We start from the raw sequence: 18,328 nt of genomic DNA, 5'->3' as shown, positions 1-18,328 counted from the left end.
AACTTCCAGCTGCTGCGCGTAGTCCTGGGCAACTCCGGCGTCCCGTAGTTGCTCAATGTTGGGTCGCGGCGTTCGACTTCGACGTGTGTTATGCACCGTCGAGAGTTTTGAGCGCATGCATACTGCAACTAGGTAGTGGTCCGAATCTATGTTCGCACTGCTGTACGTGCGGACGTTGATAATGTCGGCGAAGAATTTCCCATCTATTAGAACGTGATCGATTTGGTTTTCTGTGTGTTGGTCAGGTGATCTCCAGGTGGCTTTGTGGATATCCATTGCATCGTTGGCCATTGTCGTTCGATACGGCATGCAGGCTGTTTGGCCCGATTGCCGGTCTATACATTGCCTCCCGTCCTACCTGAGCGTTCATGTCGCCGATGACGATTTTGACGTCCCGTTGGGAACAGCCGTCGTACACCTGCTTCAGCTGCGCATAGAACGCTTCTTTCTTGTCGTCGGGTCTCCCTTCGTGTGGGCAGTGTACGTTGATGATGCTGTAGTTGAAGAAACGGCCCTTAATCCTCAACTTGCACATCCTCGCGTTGATCGGCTGCCAACCAATCACGCGTTGGCGCATCTTACCCAGCACTACAAAGCCGGTTCCCAGCTCGTTGGTGGTGCCACAGCTATGGTAGAAAGTAGCCGCTCGATGCCCGCTTTTCCATACCTTTTGTCCCGTCCAGCAAAGTTCCTGCAGTGCTACGACTTCGAAGTTGCGTGGTTGAAGTTCGTCATAGATTAACCTATCGCAACCCGGGAAGCCAAGCGATTTGCAGTTCCATGTTCCGAGTTTCCAATCGTAGTCCTTATTTCGTCGCGTAGGTCTGTGCCGATTGTTCCAATCCGTATTTTTTTCTTCGGTATTTGCAACTTTGTTTTTTTCCAGGGCGGCTTGTTGGGCCTGCCCCAACCGCCTGTCTCGCCGGGGGACCATCGTGCACAGCTCTGTTTAGAGTCCCACGCTGGCACTAGGACGGTGATCAGCCGCTCCTAACATGGAGAACAGACGCCGTTTTGAGCCGCACCTCCATGGTGAACAGACGCTCGGGTTTGGTGAAGCATTTCCTCTATCACCGTACTATGGTTACCACGCCAGTGGTATATCAGTGAAATACAAATTGTTCTTGCCATTATTAATGAAAATCTTCACGATATGGAACGACATAGTCACCTCCCTTTAAAACATGAAGAACAGAAGCCTCATTGGGGAAGACGAAACGAAGCGCTTTTCGAATGAAAACATTCGTTTCGACTTGGTTTTATAATGTGGTTCCAGTTAATAGGAAAAAGCGGGTTGCATCACTCAGATATATGATGAGCACCCCAATATCTTACATGGGAACAAAGATCTTTTTATAATCGTGGTATTAATTGCAGCTTTCCTGGTGTTTCTGAATTTTCCAGGGTCATGAAGTCAATATTCATGGAAGCTACATAGCAAATAGTTATTGACGTAGGACTGCATCTTTAATTTTTATACTGGGGTACACTTTGTGAAAACCGAAAATGGAACATGAAACCAAATTATGAAAGATTTTGATCATTAATAACTCAGCTGCCCCTGGATCAATTTCAATAATTTTATCACCAATCGATCAGAAATATGTCTACACAATGCTTCCAACTGATTATTTTCAACAAGAAACTATTGAAAAAGTGGTTATGTCAAGCATTATCCAAAGTACAAATAAAAAGTGATAATTTTTTCACTGTTTTCATGAAATAAACGTTGTTCCCAAACGCAGTCGTCATAATCGAGTACCACTTGGTTGCACATCATTCTGAAAAGATATAAAACAACGCTGCTGTGCCTCAACTCATTTTCGCTTCGGACGCCGTGGTGAGCAGGCAGCAGAAGCAGCAAAAGCAGTCGTCTGGCTCGCCGTGGCGGTGTCAAACGTGTTTCCGGTCTGATCTACGAGAAAACACGAGGTGTGCTGAAGGTGTTCTTGGAAAATGTGATCCGTGATGCTGTCACCTATACTTAACACGCCAAGCATAAGCGGCCATCGATGTCATCTACGCTTTGAAGCGACAGACGAACTCTGTACAGTTTCGGAGGTTAAATCATCACCAACTTTGGCAACAAAACGGCCCTTTTCTGGGCCAACAAGTTTATTACAGTAAAAAGTTAGAACATAATTTATCTGCATGTTGGTCCATATTCAGAATCACATGCCCCCAACGACCACACAAAATGCTCTCCAGAGTTGTAATCTTGTAACCAAACTTGGAAACATGGGTGCAATTGATTTTGATCGATTATCTTCATCAATTTTCTCTTTGAAAAAAATACTACAAATTTCGTACGCCTACAAACCAAAAACGGAAAGAGTTAAGATAATAGATGATCGATCAATGAAAAGAACTAAATTTTCTTCACATTTGTTCCGTGCCCTACGTCAAGCATCTCATTGTAATAGCTTCCTTTGATTTTTGACGTTTAAAGATTGTATAAAGATCTATCCCAATCATTAAATATGTAGTCATATAGATTTGCCTTTTAAGAAATCCAACAGCAAACATTTGTATTGGCATGGTTTTCTGTGATAAATGTCGCTCCCAATAAAATACATCTTACATGATTGTTCTTTATAAATTATTGAAACAATTTTCAATGATGTTATCGTACACTCATTAAAATGATTAGTCGAACTAAACACAGCTAACAACAATGATACTCTATTGAATAATTCTTGTTTGTTATTGTTCCATTAGATAAGGGGTTCAAGAAAAGAATGTATTGAGATTGAAAAAATGATTCTACTGCAATATTTACTTTGCTAAGATTCTAATTGTAAGCCTCCTACACATACTTAGAAATTATCGCCGACTTCGGTAATTTTTACCGAAATCTGAACAGCTGAACTGTTCGGTAAAAGCTACTTTGAAACTAAATCTCTACTAAAATGACAAGATTTGATCATTTAAACAAGGTTGAACATGTTTTGAAACTATTTTCAAATATTGCCTTTAAAATGAAGGTCAAAGTTTTACCGAATGTTCAGTTGTTCTGATTTCGTTAAAATTTACCGAACACAGAAACAAAATCTTAGTGTGCACGGCTAATTCAGATTCCAGCACTTCTCGAACTTCATGAACCAGTTCCATGAACTCATATAATGTAGTCGTTGTTTTATTGCACACAGGAGCATTTGAAAGATTTGAATACACGACACCACCGAAACGCAAACGCATAAATTTGTCAGTGCTATTTTTCTTCACTCTAGCAAAACGAGCATAACGTTGCACTACATTCCATGTCGGGAGAGCTGTTCTTACTTCATGCTAATTGAACGAGCTCAATCTTGATGTCAGTCGTGGCCCAGTGGAATCGAGCGCAGACACGGAAAGCATCACACCTCAACAGTTCTTGATCGAATCATAAATCAGCTACAATAAAAAAACACAACTGTGAAAGCTGCCTGATGTTTATTTTTCGATTTATTTTTAGAAATCGATTAAATATATGTGTCAAAAGAAGAAGTAAATTTCATGTGATTTTCACTTTAACTTTTTTTTTTTTTTTTTTTTTCCTTTGATTTGTTTTCCGTCGATCTTGTTTTCCGTGCTGAGCACCAATGCTACCGACGCCAGGGAGACAGCTCCCACACCTGGACCCTACCTATCGACTCATCAACTCATGAACCGGGGACCAACGGCTTTACTTCCCTTCCGAAGGAAGGCGTGATCAGAGATGTTTTGTCTCAGAACATCCCGGCGGCGCCGACTGGGATTGAACCCAGGCCTGCTGGGGTGAGAGGTAATCACGCTTACCACTACACCACCGGCGCCGCTGCACTTTAACTTTATTTCGATTGATTTATGACACATATATTATATTGTGGTGAAAAGTAAAGTTTATGCTTATGGGTTTCAAATCCATTTCAGTTAATTATTATAATTTGACCGATTTTCATTTATCATATGACGATCATATAAAAGTTACCAAATTATCAGCATTGGAAATGTATCAGATATTCATATAAAATTTACCTGACACATTTATCGTTTTCATTGGATTATCTTATAGCGCAAATTTATTAGACTTCCACATAACAGGAATATGTCATATTGGTTCAGTGAACTCGAGTTTTGTCTCTTTCATACAACGTGTTCTACGCATGATTATTATAACACCTACACGGTAAGAAAAAAGTACCCAACGGTCAGTTCACTTTTACCTACTTTTGACTAGTTTGTCTCCTTTTCTCCTTCTAATGTTGTCAAAAACGGAGGAGCAAAACCACCCAACAGGGGTAGTAAAGTGTGGGAACCCAACGTTGAGTATTATCATATTTACGTACTGTTGGGTACAACTAACTTACTTTTGGTTAAATATTCAGTGGAAAATTCCATACGAACTGCACACAAGTAAATGAAAATTACTTTGACCCGCTTTACCTACTTTTGGGTTCCTGCACTATAGTGCCGAGATGAGTGAAAAGAACTTAATTTTGGGTACTTTTTTCTAACCGTGTAGTTAGACTATGAAAAACAAGCACGCTTAGAACGAAAGGCTGGCTGTGGATTTTCTCGCCGTTTCTTTGCCCATCACATTCAATGAAAGTAACGTCGATTATCGAGATGAAACAAAATCTTCTTATGGCTTTCAATCCCTTTCACCGTCCTTTCAATTTGTTTAATATGCGTTATGTTCCGTTTTCGTTACTTTTTATTTTGATATGTGGATGAGAGATAAACTAAACAAATTACGTGTAATCTTCAAGTGTTTTCACGTGAGAAATGCTTCAAATATATATTTGCATTTTCCGTCAATACGTCATGAAACCTTCTTCTTTTTTCCTTTATTTAACATCGGCCTCTTTTCTGTAATCTAGTGCCAATCACCGACGGACATCGATTGCAATCCATTGACGGCAATCGAATGTGCAGGAAGGCAGCTTTCACACCTGCGTAGGATATCGCACCCATTGGCCGGGACCAACGACTTTACTTCCCTTCCGAAGACGTGACCAGAGATTTTTATGCCTCAGAAAAATCCCACCGATCTCGGCTGGGATTAAATTGGGGTGAGAAAGCAGTTACGCTTACCACTACACCACCGGCGCCGGCGTCATGAAACCTCTGTTGATGTGTTTCATGAAAGACGAAACTGTCAATGTCAAGCTCTCTTTTTCTTTCGTTCGCTTCACCGAAGCTTGAATGAAATAGGGGAATTTACGTATTCTCGTCAATCTAAGCAGCGTCTGCACTTCTACTAGCATTTTCTCAGCGTCACGCACATATATGATGTGTCTGTTTGTTTACATTCATCTGCTGCTTGCTTTTCTATCCATTCCAATCGACAGAATTTTTCAAAACGTTTTGAAAGCGTTTTTACAACGCTCCAAACTTCTCAGGTGAGTGTGACTATTGTCGGCAGCCTCTTTTTCTTCGGCAACCTTCCCATTAGAACTGCGTGTTAACCAGCTGTTCTATTATCGGCAACTCGAAATCAACCCCATTTTGTAGTGCGTATGCTTTATTTGAAGAAAAATGTAGCATTACTGGATTGCTCGATCGTTCAAATATAATCAGATTGAAGCTGAAAGGCTAAACAATCGTTTGGACACATTCAGGGAAGTGCGTGGATGGGAAAACATAGTGAAATTAACGTTTAAATTTAGGTTGCCGAAAACAGTCAATGGGTGCCGAAGCCAACATTTACCCTACCAATCAAGCGACGGAAGAAACAGACACAAGCGATTTAAAGTTTGTTTGTAGACGCCAACTGAGGTTCTAGAATACTGCTGTTAAACTTCTACAGAAAAAGAAAGCTAGCAGTCTCTTCGTCGCAATGATTTTGTCGATTGAAGCTGATATCACAGACAAACAGACAAAACACATTGAATATTTTTCACTAAAAAACATCGTTGCTAAAACACTATCGCCATCTGTTGAGTATACTGTGATGAACAGTACGATGAACAGATGGCGGTAGTGTGTAAACGTCAAACGCAAGGGAATTGACTATGCGTGCCGCAGATGGTGGTGCTACAAACTAAAAAAAAAACCGTTAAATGCATGCTCGATGAACAACTTGCGAGTGTTCCCAACAAACAATTCAAAGTCACAAATAAGCATACACAATGAATAAATGCTGTATAACAGTGTACAATGCTGAATAAAACAGGATGTCGAATTATGTGCTGAAAAAAGCTCATTGAGATCGATAGATGCGCCTTTATTCCGCCGTTTGCTCTGATATGATTAATTTACGTATTAAAAGCTTTCTAAGCGTTAACTGTCTTCCTGATTCAGAACCAGATGTTTGATCTAATAACAAACTTAATAAGTGTAATTTGCACACACATTGTCGCTTTAATTCGACTGTTTTCAATTGATTTAATAAAATGCTTTATTAAACGTCTTATAAATGTTTTCTAGCTCCATTATTAGATTTCATTGCATTGCTTTACAATATTGCTGTATAAAGGTAAATACAGTCAGCAAAATAGCTCTTATACCACCCAACAAACAATTCAGAGTCACAAATAAGCATATATATTGAATAAATGCTGTATAACAGTGTACAATGCTGAATAAAACGAGTTGTCGAATTATGTGCTGAAAAAACTCATTGAGATCGATAGATGCACATTTATTCCACTGTTTCCTCTAATCTGATTAATTTACTTATTAAAAGCTGTAAAAGTGTTAATTGTCTTTCCAATTCAACGCCAGAAGTTTGATCTAATAACAAACTGAATAAGTGTAATTTGTACATACATTGACACTTTAATTCGACTGTTTTCAATTGATTTAATAACATGCTTTATTTGACGTCTAATAAATGTTCTCCAGCTTCATTCTTAGATTTCATTGCATTGCTTTACAATATTGCTGAATAAAGGTGAATACAGTCAGCATAATAGCTCTTATACCACTATGCGTCCATGTTGTTATCACATGATTTGTAAATGCTTTATAAACGACGTATTAGATTCATTATTCGACAACACTGATTCATTCTAACAACACGGCTCTACTGACCTACCGTCTATTGAAGAAACGACTTCTTGGCCATTTTATTCAACTGCATGCTTAATAGTACTTGTACTATTTTTAATAATAACTTCTGTTCAGGCTTTGTTCACACAAATCTGGAGAATTTATTCAACCTCAACATTGAACTGCTAGTGTTGTATAAGGTATCTCGAGAAGCTTTTATTCGACTTATATGAGTTGTAACAGAGTTTTATACGATAAAATTTTTGATTATTCAGTGTTTATATTTGACATCACTGCTTCTTTAAAACAGTGATGCTCTGTATACACTTGATTATCATGTGAAGTAACGTTTAATTAGACATTATTATACATTTATTAAACGATTATTCAACTATGGGAAAATTAACCCGAAAATAAGAGGACAGGGGACAGGGGACAGGGTGTTGTGTGTTTCTTAAGTGTATTGTAATTCAATATTTCTGACGTGGCTCGCACCACACAGATATTAGAAAATTTATTAAATACTTATACATGCCATTGTATGGGATTCGAACCATGTACCTTCCGATCACCAGCCGCTTGCCTTGTCATCTGAGCTATCCTAGAATTCATCATATGGGCAACTCAATAATCTATAAAAGCTTGCATGAAAGTAAATACCTATCAGCACTCCCGATCGCAACTCTAGCTCCTTCAAGGCCCTGTGGGAATAATTAATTCATTCGTCGTTGTTTTAAATGAGACCAATGTTGCCTCTTCACATCTCCAAGTCGAAAGAAAGGATGCTCGGTTATATTTTAAACTAGATCAATGCTTTCATTATCGTGAGTCATGTGATCGATATTACTATTTAAATTAATTATGTTCTACACAAATAAAAAAAAAGGTTGAGCTTGGGATTGAACTCACGACCTTCTAATTGGAAAGCGGAAACGATAACCACTACTCTACTGATTTCGCCTTGTTGTAAGACTGAATCAGTGTTGTCGAATAATGAATCTTTACGTCGTTTATAAAGCATTTACAAATCATGTGATTACAACATGGACGCATAGTGGTATAAGAGCTATTATGCTGACTGTATTCACCTTTATTCAGCAATATTGTAAAGTAATGCAATGAAATCTAATAAAGGAGCTGGAAAACATTTATTAGACGTCTAATAAAGCATGTTATTAAATCAATTGAAAACAGTCGAATTAAAGTGTCAATGTATGTACAAATTACACTTATTCAGTTTGTTATTAGATCGAACTTCTGGCGTTGAATTGGGAAGACATTTAACACTTTTACAGCTTTTAATAAGTAAATTAATCAGATCAGAGTGGAACAATGAGCTTTTTCAGCACATAATTCGACAACTCTTTTTATTCAGCATTGTACACTGTTATACAGCATTTATTCAATATATATGCTTATTTGTGACTTTGAATTGTTTGTTGGGTGGTATAAGAGCTATTTTGCTGAGTGTATTCACCTTTATACAGCAATATTGTAAAACAATGCAAAGAAATCTAATAATGGAGCTAGAAAACATTTATAAGACGTTTAAAAAAGCATTTTATTCAATCAATTGAAAACAATCGAATAAAAGCGACAATGTATGTGCAAATTACACTTATTCAGTTTGTTATTAGATCAACCTTCTGGTTCTGAATAAGGAAGACAGTCAACGTTTATAAAGCTTTTAATAAGGAAATTAATCATATCAGAGCAAACGGCGGAATAAAAGCGCCTCTATCGATCTCAATGAGCTTTTTTCAGCACATAATTCGACATCTTGTTTTATTCAGCATTGTACACTGTTATACAGCATTTATTCAATGTGTATGCTTATTTGTGACTTTGAATTGTTTGTTGGGCCATCTTGCCCCATGCTCCACCTTATCCTACATAATTTTTGCTTTTACAACCACAATGATATGCCCTGAGAAATTGAGGAGACTTTTAGCCAGAAAAATTCCTTAGGCGGACCGGGAATTGAACCATCCTTCTCCGTCATCAATCGACAAGTTACTTACCAAAGACATTTCTCTACATTTTACAATCAGCTATTTAGCTCTTCATTGACGTTCAATAACATCACATTGTTAACACCACTAATTGAAATAAAATACATTCCTTCCTTTCAGAATTCATCTCTCCAAGTCGCAACATTTCGCTGATGGCCTGGCCCGATATGGTCGCTTTTCACCCAGTCTGGACCAAGGCTATCACACGCTGGTATCACCATCTCCATCCGGTCAACAACAGTCATCGATACCGGCCACGTGGAACACGGCAGCTCCCAGCAACAGTACCTCGACGGCGAATAGCACCAATGGTAGCGCCCAGAACAACGTGGTGGGGAGCAGCGACCTGCTTAATGGCAGTAATGGCACATCATTGTTTCGATCGGGTCCTCTGTTTGATCGGCTTTCCGATGAACTGATGGTGAAAATCTTCGATTGGCTTGACAGCTGTGAACTATGCAATATTGCTCGTGTCTGCAAGCGCTTCGAATCGGTCATATGGAATCCACATCTTTGGAAAATTATAAAAATCAAAGGTTTATTCACTTATTTGACACGAATGCAAGATCACCTTAAGAATTGTATTTACTTTCCAGGTGAGAACAACAGCGGTGATAGGGCAATCAAAACCATTCTAAGGCGATTATGCGGTCAAACACGAAATGGTGCCTGCCCTGGGGTGGAACGAGTGTTGCTGAGCGACGGCTGTAGACTGACAGACAAAGGTTTACAGTTACTTTCGAGACGATGTCCAGAAATCACCCATCTACAAGTTCAAAACAGCGTAACCGTCACAAACCAAGCGCTGTTTGACTTGGTTACAAAATGTACAAATTTACAACATTTGGACATAACAGGTAGGCAGAGCGAAACAATCGATTCTAAACATAACTGATCCCTGCTCTATACGTTCTAGGTTGTGCTCAAATCACGTGCATAAACGTCAATCCAGGATTGGAACCACCCCGACGATTATTGCTGCAGTATCTGGATCTTACGGATTGTGCATCAATTTCAGATTCTGGACTTAAAATTATAGCCCGGAATTGTCCACTGTTGGTTTACCTATACTTAAGGCGATGTATTCAGATAACTGGTAATTGTATTCCATTACTCATCAATTAAATGCTTTTGTTCCTCATACATGTCGTATTCTTATAGATGCTGGTCTCAAGTTCATCCCAAATTTCTGCATAGCCCTAAGGGAGCTGAGTGTTTCGGACTGCACCAACATCACCGACTTTGGTCTATACGAGCTGGCTAAGCTTGGTGCTACGTTGCGATATCTCTCAGTGGCAAAGTGTGACCAAGTTTCGGACGCGGGATTAAAAGTGATTGCCCGGCGGTGCTACAAGATGCGCTACCTAAATGCACGAGGTTGCGAAGCTGTCAGCGACGATTCCATCAACGTCCTTGCCCGATCCTGTCCTCGGTTGCGGGCTCTTGATATCGGCAAGTGTGACGTCAGCGACGCTGGACTTCGGGCGCTAGCCGAGAGTTGTCCAAATTTGAAGAAACTTAGTTTGCGAAATTGTGATATGATCACCGATCGAGGGATCCAATGTATTGCGTACTACTGCCGTGGGTTACAACAGCTGAACATCCAGGATTGCCAAATTTCCGTAGAAGGTTATCGTGCGGTCAAAAAGTACTGCAAAAGATGCGTTATCGAACACACGAATCCGGGATTTTGCTAGCATTGGAATGTACAGGCCTAACGTGCTCTCTTTACTTTGTTTTAAACATTCAAACTGTAGCTAATTGTTTTTAAAGTTCGAATTTCGATTATAGTTCTGCCAAAAACAACGAACAGAAATTTGTTGATAACATTATTTAATTAGGCGAATATTTTATACTGTTTTGTATTAACTTTTAATTGTACACTAACGTCATAAAGTAGTTTTTTATAGTTTATTTTCATCACTTTTCGGACACATTGTATAGATTTTATTTATATGAATTCTAGATCAAATAAAATGTATTTATTTTACGAAAACAAGCTATGTCATCATTTAGTTGAACCATTATTTTCTTTTTGCTATTTTTTTTTCCTTGATTTGTTTTCCGTGCTGAGCACCAATGCTACCGGACGCCAGGGAGGCAGCTCCCACACCTGGACCCTACCTACCGACCCATCTACTCATGAACCGTAGACCAACGGCTTTACTTTCGAAGGAAGGCGTGATCAGATATGTTATGCCTCAGAACATCCCGGGTAAGAGGTAATCACGCTTACCACTACACCACAGACAAACAGATGTAACTCTGTGAAAAAGTTTTTCTTGAAAACATAGTATCTCAAAACATAGGACCTCAGTAACGACATCTCTCGGGTTTCTCGCGGAAAAGAAGCTTGCTCGCTAACTCGCAAACAATATTGCATAAAAGTTCTATAGAATGTATAGAAACGTCAAAGTGATCCGATGCCAGCGCTGCGGCGAGTAGGTCACGGAACTGATAATATTCAAATCAACCGTTAAATACGTGAACGAAGATACACAATGAAGAGTTACGTCTGTTTGTCTGTGACTTCACCACCGGCACCGCTTCTTTTTGCTATTTACGTGGAAAAATTCGTACACCTCTTGCAAAAAGCAGATGTCCGCTGCCCATAATCGCATATCAGTCCTTGCTTGATTTCCTATATATATGGGACAGTTATGCGATTATGGGCAGACCGATTTTGACTCATTTTTAAGGTGTACAGAGTTCGGTCCCATACGGTACCAGTGTACTTTCTGATAGTAGGGTAAGGTGGAGCAATTTATTAAAAATTATTAATTTTATTGATTTTTTTTATTTGTCGGTATCATACAGGGGGGAGGGGTTCTGTTAGACCGGGAGGGGAATTTGGGATAAGTTGTAAAGGGTTATTTTGAGGTTAAGATGATCAATGAGATTGATGGGCGGGGTTTATTTTTTTTTTTCAACATTAATTTTCATAAGGCAAATCAATGAAATTCATACCGATTTCTTGTGGCTAAAATTCATTAGTGGTTCTTATGTAGTTCTTACGTTCTTTTGCCTCAGTGCAGGATCTTCACCGAGTTGGCTGTTTGCAGCCACTGATCGTCTATTCGGTTTCGTTCATAATACCCAACATCAATGGCTACAGTTTTGCGCACATTCAGTTTGGCACCGGCGGCTATCTCGAATTGCGTAAACAGTAATGTTCATTATCGTTTCGATTCACTTATCGTTTCGATTTGCTAAGTTTTTTTTTCACTCATCTCCCATGTTCCGTTAGCGTTGTTATGATTAAAGAGCCTAGATAAATTCAGGCTCTTTAGTTATGATATACTTCGTAGATTGGATACGAGCGACACTCACGTCTCTTCTGAAATTCTCAGTTAGACTACTTTCAGGAATAATGCTGGGGAGTAAACATTGGTTCCAATCTAAACAAGAGTAACAGAAGCATGACTGTCGCTATTCCTGGCCACGCCCATCTTTACCATAACTATGGATAGGGAAGGAAATGTTGATGTAGTACTTACTTAACGAGAGGCCACCGACTTAGCGACACCCTCATAAGTGCTACGGAGTTGGAGGGTTGGGTAGGGTATTCGGTTAGGATTCACCTAAAGTTGGCGATGCAACCAAAAGTATGTATTGTTTATTTGTTGTTTATTCAATCTCTCGATAGCCGGCTATCGAAAGAACATATCCAGAACAACATGTGAAAAGGGCATACAAGCTTTTTGTAAACAAACCTTTGTAGGCCCTTTTCTCACCAACCGAGGGTCGCCCACGCAAACCACCAATATCATCGCGAAGGGGAAAGTGTCCCCTACCCGGTGATGTTAAAGGTTTGCGTTGGTGTCATATGAGTGGCGAGAAAAGGGCATAAGAAGGTTTGTTTACAAAAAGCTTGTATGCCCTTTTCACATGTTGTTCTGGATATTCATTTTGTTTAGTGATCATGAATTTTAAGAAAAATGACGGAGAGCTTGGGATTAAACTCATGATTTTCTGCTCAGTAAGCAAAAACGATCCCTCCAGGGTCATCGAGCATCTCATAATCCACAGCGCTTCGCGTCAAAGTACGAATGTATGGATAAACTATCTATTATTGAATAACTATTATTTACGATAATTACATGAAAGAAATAAAATATAAACCACAAACAAAACATGACTACTAAAATCTCAAAAAGATATTCTCACAAATCCACTTAGGACGCTGCACGCTGACGTCACGAATGAACGCGATGAACCCGCATTCATCAGTTTGACATCCAGTGGTGGTTTGTTTACCTATGCTTTTTAGGCTATTCAAGTGGATTTTAGTTTTTAAATATAAAGAACTAAAACATATGATATCCGACTATGTTCCTTTGAAAAATATTCCTCTCCAAAAAATCTAAAAAAGAAACATTTCTAGATAAAGCTGGAATTAGGGCGTAACAGCTTTTGTAAACAATGACTTTTCTCGATGATATCTAGAAAGCCAAGGCTCGCCTACTCAAATCAACGTCACCATCGAGTAGGGGAAGACTTCTCCTTCCCGTTGGTTATGTTGGTTGCGTGGGCGTGCCTTGAGTTTCGAGAAATCATCGAGAGAAGTCATTGTTTACAAAAGCTGTTTCGCCCTAATTACAGCTCTATCAAGATTTAATAAATTTTTTCTAAGTCCATGTAAACAAACCACTGCCAGATGTCAAAAAATGTGAGGTTAAGCCGACGGTGCATCTCTCTATAGACGAGTGCACGGATGGATTTGAGTTCACTCACTCGACAAAAAGTGACACAACAGCGGGGCCCTGTTTACTAAAAATGAACACATGAATAATGCTCGCATAACATTTGAAAATGGATTATCAATTTTTCTAAACAACTTGCAAGGTCCTTTTCACGAGAACCGAAGTATGCTTACGTAAACCAAGAGCACTATCGGGAAGGGGAGAATTTCTCCTACCCGATGGTGTTGTTAGTTTGCGTGGACGTATTCGGTTCGCGCGAAAAAGGCTTAACAAGTTTTGTATACATAAGTTGATAGGCCCGTTTCAAATGTTACGCGAGTATTATTCATGTGTTCCTTTTTAATAAACAGGGCCCCGCTGTTGTGTCACTTTTTGGCGAGCGAGTGAACTCAAATCCATCCGTGAACTCGTCTATTGACGAGTGCACGGATGAATTTGAGTTCACTCACTCGACAAAAAGTGACACAACAGCGGGGCCCTGTTTACTAAAAATGAACACATATGTTCATTTTTAGCAAACAGGGCCCCGCTGTTGTGTCACTTTTTGTCGAGTGAGTGAACTCAAATCCATCCGTGCACTCGTCAATGCGTGTCTCTCGTCTCTGGCCCGGACCAAGGCGACTACATCAGGCATAACATTTGATAACGGCACAAAAGCATTTGTAAACTAACTTTCTAAGGCCCTTTACACGCGAACCAAAGTACGCCCAAGCAAACCAATACTACTTTCGGAAAGGTGATAGTTGCTAGGGGTAGAGTCGGTGTATAATGAGTCACGCCAAGAGAAAAACAGTTGAACTCGCATCACGGTTTCCGAAGGATTCCCTTTCTTATCACTTGGCAACAGAGGACTTCTACATCAACTTTAAATGACTTCTAGCGAGAACCAAAAATAACGGCTGTAGTGAATCATAATATCAGTGATTTTGTCAAATTATCTTATCAAAAAATAGTAGAAATTCTCATTACTGATCAAAACCAAACGTATCCCATGACCATTTAATGCTCGCTGCGTGTTTATGATGATTTCTTCAATTTTATTTTATATTTCATTGCAATACCTTTCGTAGACCTTTCATAGCATCGTAATGTTTATTTACTTTGCACGATAGGTAGCCGATTTGACAGTTCAATAGGTAGACTTGGCTTCACTCTTGGCGTGACTCATTATACACCGACTCTAGCTAGGGGCATGATGCATGATCCGATGATGTTGTTGGTTTTCGTGGGCGTACTTTGGTCCGCGTGTAAAGGGCCTTAGAAAGTTTGTTTACAAATGCTTTTGTGCCGTTTGTTATCCTGACATATAGGTGTTCTAATATGTCAAATTCATGATTCAGCCATGTTGGATTTTTGTATGGGACAGCGACCGAGTTTGTTTACAATTTGTTCTAAAACCGCACTTTTCCCCCCCCCCCCGCGACCTCCTCGCCTATATTGACCAATGCACGGAATGAACTCACGTCCAAATTTGACGTTTGAGCGGTGCCGTGTTTACTAAAAATGAACATATTATGTAATGCTCGCGTAACTTTAGAAAAGGGCCTATAAACTTTTTAAACATTTTGTTATGCCCTTTTCACGCGAACCAAAAAACGCCCACACAAACCAAGGGCACTAACGTGAAGGGAACAATTAACCCTACCCAATGATGTTGTTTGTTTGCGTGGGCGTACTTCGGTTAGCGAGAAAAAGACTGAACAAGTTTTGTGTAAACAAGTTGATAGACCCTTTTTAAATGTTCCGCGAGCATTATGCATGTGTTCATTTTTAGTAAACACGGCACCGCTTAAACGTCAAATTTGTTCGTGCAGTTCATTCCGTGCATTGGTCAATTAGGTTTTGCACCGTCGGGGTTAACCTCAATCTGATGACAGTTCAGTGGTACTGTTTACGTGGACTTAGTCGTTTTTTTTCTTGGGTAGATTTTCTCGATATTTTTTCAGACTGCAGTGAGATGTAAACCACACTTCTGCATTGTCCACGAGCAACATCCTTTCACTGCACTGTTCCTCGACAATTTTCAAGTTAAAATTCGGAAATTTTAGAATTTGTTTTTTTGAAAAAACGACTAAGTGCTTGTAAACAGTACCACTGAACTGTCAAAAAGGTTCAGCCTATTAACACTGAGTTCATTTGTGACGTCACGCTGCAGAACCTAATTAGGTTCTGCAGCGTGACGTCACAAATGAACTCAGTGTTAATCGACTGAACCTTTTTGACAGTTCAGTGGTACTGTTTACAAACACTTAGTCGTGTTTTCGAAAAAAAAAATTCTAAGATTTCCGAATTTTAACTTGAAAATTGTCGAGGAACAGCGCATTGCAAGGATGTTGCTCGTGAACATTGCAGAAATGTGGTTTACATCTCACTGCAGTCTGAAAAATTATCGAGAAAATCCACCCAAGAAAAAATCGGCTAAGTCCACGTAAACAGTACCACCATAGAGGTAACTCTAAGACCACTGGGTCCCGAAGAAAATCATTATTATTTTTGGCTCACTCAGTACCAGAACAACGGTCCCAAGCAGTCCCAAGCTATTTCACTCACCCCTGCATGTTCTGCATGAATCCACACACCCCTGATGTTATCTGTCAAACTTTCATAGCGAATCAAAACAAACATAGTGTAGTAATAGAATTTCAACTAGAATAGGGTATGTTAATCGTTTGCTTGGGACCAATAGGCTACTAAAGTGGTGGGTAAATTTTACATATATTCTGGGTATTAGCACAAATTTTGAGGTAAAATTATAACCTTATTTTAGGTTATCTTATCTTAGTGTGTACACGCTATTTCAAAACTACACAAATTTATGTAGAATCCACCCAGATCGGTCAAAACTGAACCTACCCAAATATGGGTAAACTGTGTTGGGATCGACAAGTTGACAAATGAACAACATCGACATGAATTTAATCGACTTTGTTCATTTGTCAACTTGTCACTCTCAACATATTTTAACCATTTTTTGGGTAGGTTCAGTTTTGACGGATCTGGGTGGATTCTACATAAATTTGTGTAGTTTTGAAATAGCGTGTACACACTAAGATAAGATAACCTAAAATAAGGTTATAATTTTACCTCAAAATTTGTGCTAATACCCAGAATATATGTAAAATTTACCCATAAATGACGTTACTTTTAACTAATATTATGAGTAAAGAGCGTTTTCAAATATTTACTTTATTTTTTACCGAAAATTGGGTGAAAATTTTATCACTATGCAATGAGAATCAACGCTGATGGCAAGTGTTTGTGCCTAGGTGCGCAACGATGAACATGCTAGAGGGTAGGTGATTTATACTATTTTCATAGCTAAGTTTTAGAAAAAAAATCATAATCAATTGATTAATGTTCGGTGTTTCGCTTGGTTGCTTCATATACTGATGTTTGTTTTTCTTCCCTTGATTTGTTTTCTGTGCTGAGCACCAATGCTACCGACGCCAGGGAGGCAACTCTCATACCTGGACCCTACCTGTCGACCCATCAACTTATGAACCGGGGATGGCTTCACTTCCCTTCCGAAGGAAGGCGTGATCCTCGGCGCGATCAGAGATGTTATGCCTCAGAAAATCCCGGCAGCGTTGACTGGGATTGAACCCAGGCCTGCTGGGGTGAGAGGTAATCACGCTTATCACTACACCATCGGTGCCGCTATTGAGTTTTGTTAATGGCATTTCTTTTTTTAATACAATAGTATTGTATCCGAGGAATCTTTATTTTATCATTGACACAAATAAGAGAATTCAGTGCCAACATTTCAAAGGGGCGTAATTGCATTTGTAAACAATGGCTTTAGCCGTCGATTTCTCGCGAATAAAAGCTCACTCATGAAAAATAATGACACCAGCAGGTAGATGAATGTTTCATCTACCAGCTAGCATTGTTCTGCCCATGTTTGCATAGTTGACGTAAGAGCCACAATGACCAAAATCCACTTTTTTGTTTCTACGCATTCTTAACCATATAAACACAAACTCCACATGCAAACTCATTTTTTTTGTTCAGAAACATGTGAGTAATATTGAGAAAACGATTTGGCGTAAGTGCCGTTTCAATGCAAAAATGACGTCCCTCCATACAGGTTGCAATATTTCAAATATAAAAATCCTGCTATTTATCACATGTACACTTGAACCCATATCATTCAAGCTGCTTTTACACGCTTTTGCATTCTCAATATTCAGCATACACACTAGCTTTGTACGTGGTTCGTCAAACACGCCATCAAGCCGTTTAACGTACTGAACCTTTTCTTATAGCGTTCGAGGCGCTTTCACTCTTCAAATATGATAATTTTTGTATTGACCTGTTCTGAAGTATTGAACGATTTGCAAATGATTTTTTTTGAAAATTTTTCTTCATATTTATGAAATCACAACAACGTTATATTCAGTTCAACATATGATATATTTAAGTCCAAGTTTACATCGATTAAATCAACACCGCCATTCTAAACATCTTCACCTGATTCAGTCTCTGGCAAATTTATCCAATAGTCACGTTTCTCCTCCGGCATCAAGGGCAAAAGCTTTTTAATAATAATATCCTTCTGAGATTTTTGGATTCCACTTGCTTCTGTTTGGCGTTGAAGCTGACCAACCAAATTGAATGATGGTTTGGAAACCTCCTTCAGCTGTTTTTTTTGTCAGTATC

The 18,328-nt window shown here is 39.2% G+C and overlaps 1 protein-coding gene across 1 annotated transcript in view; it reads left to right on the top strand.

Moving 5' to 3' along the window:
* Fbxl7 (F-box and leucine-rich repeat protein 7) overlaps positions 1-10,758 on the top strand; it is a 150,563-nt gene extending 139,805 nt beyond the window's left edge. The window contains exons 4-7 of the mRNA XM_065236627.1: positions 9,087-9,502; positions 9,563-9,823; positions 9,883-10,062; positions 10,128-10,758. Coding sequence (XP_065092699.1) covers positions 9,087-9,502; positions 9,563-9,823; positions 9,883-10,062; positions 10,128-10,663 — 1,393 coding nt within the window. The 3' untranslated portion in view covers positions 10,664-10,758. The remainder of the gene's footprint in view (positions 1-9,086; positions 9,503-9,562; positions 9,824-9,882; positions 10,063-10,127) is intronic.
* Positions 10,759-18,328: the final 7,570 nt, after the last annotated feature.

Source organism: Ochlerotatus camptorhynchus, unplaced genomic scaffold (genome assembly GCF_037179485.1).
Source record: "Ochlerotatus camptorhynchus isolate MF236.1 unplaced genomic scaffold, CSIRO-AGI_Acam_v1.1 ptg000558l, whole genome shotgun sequence".
In the NCBI taxonomy this organism is placed as follows: domain Eukaryota; kingdom Metazoa; phylum Arthropoda; class Insecta; order Diptera; family Culicidae; genus Ochlerotatus; species Ochlerotatus camptorhynchus.
This window is presented reverse-complemented; position numbering and strand designations above follow the sequence as displayed.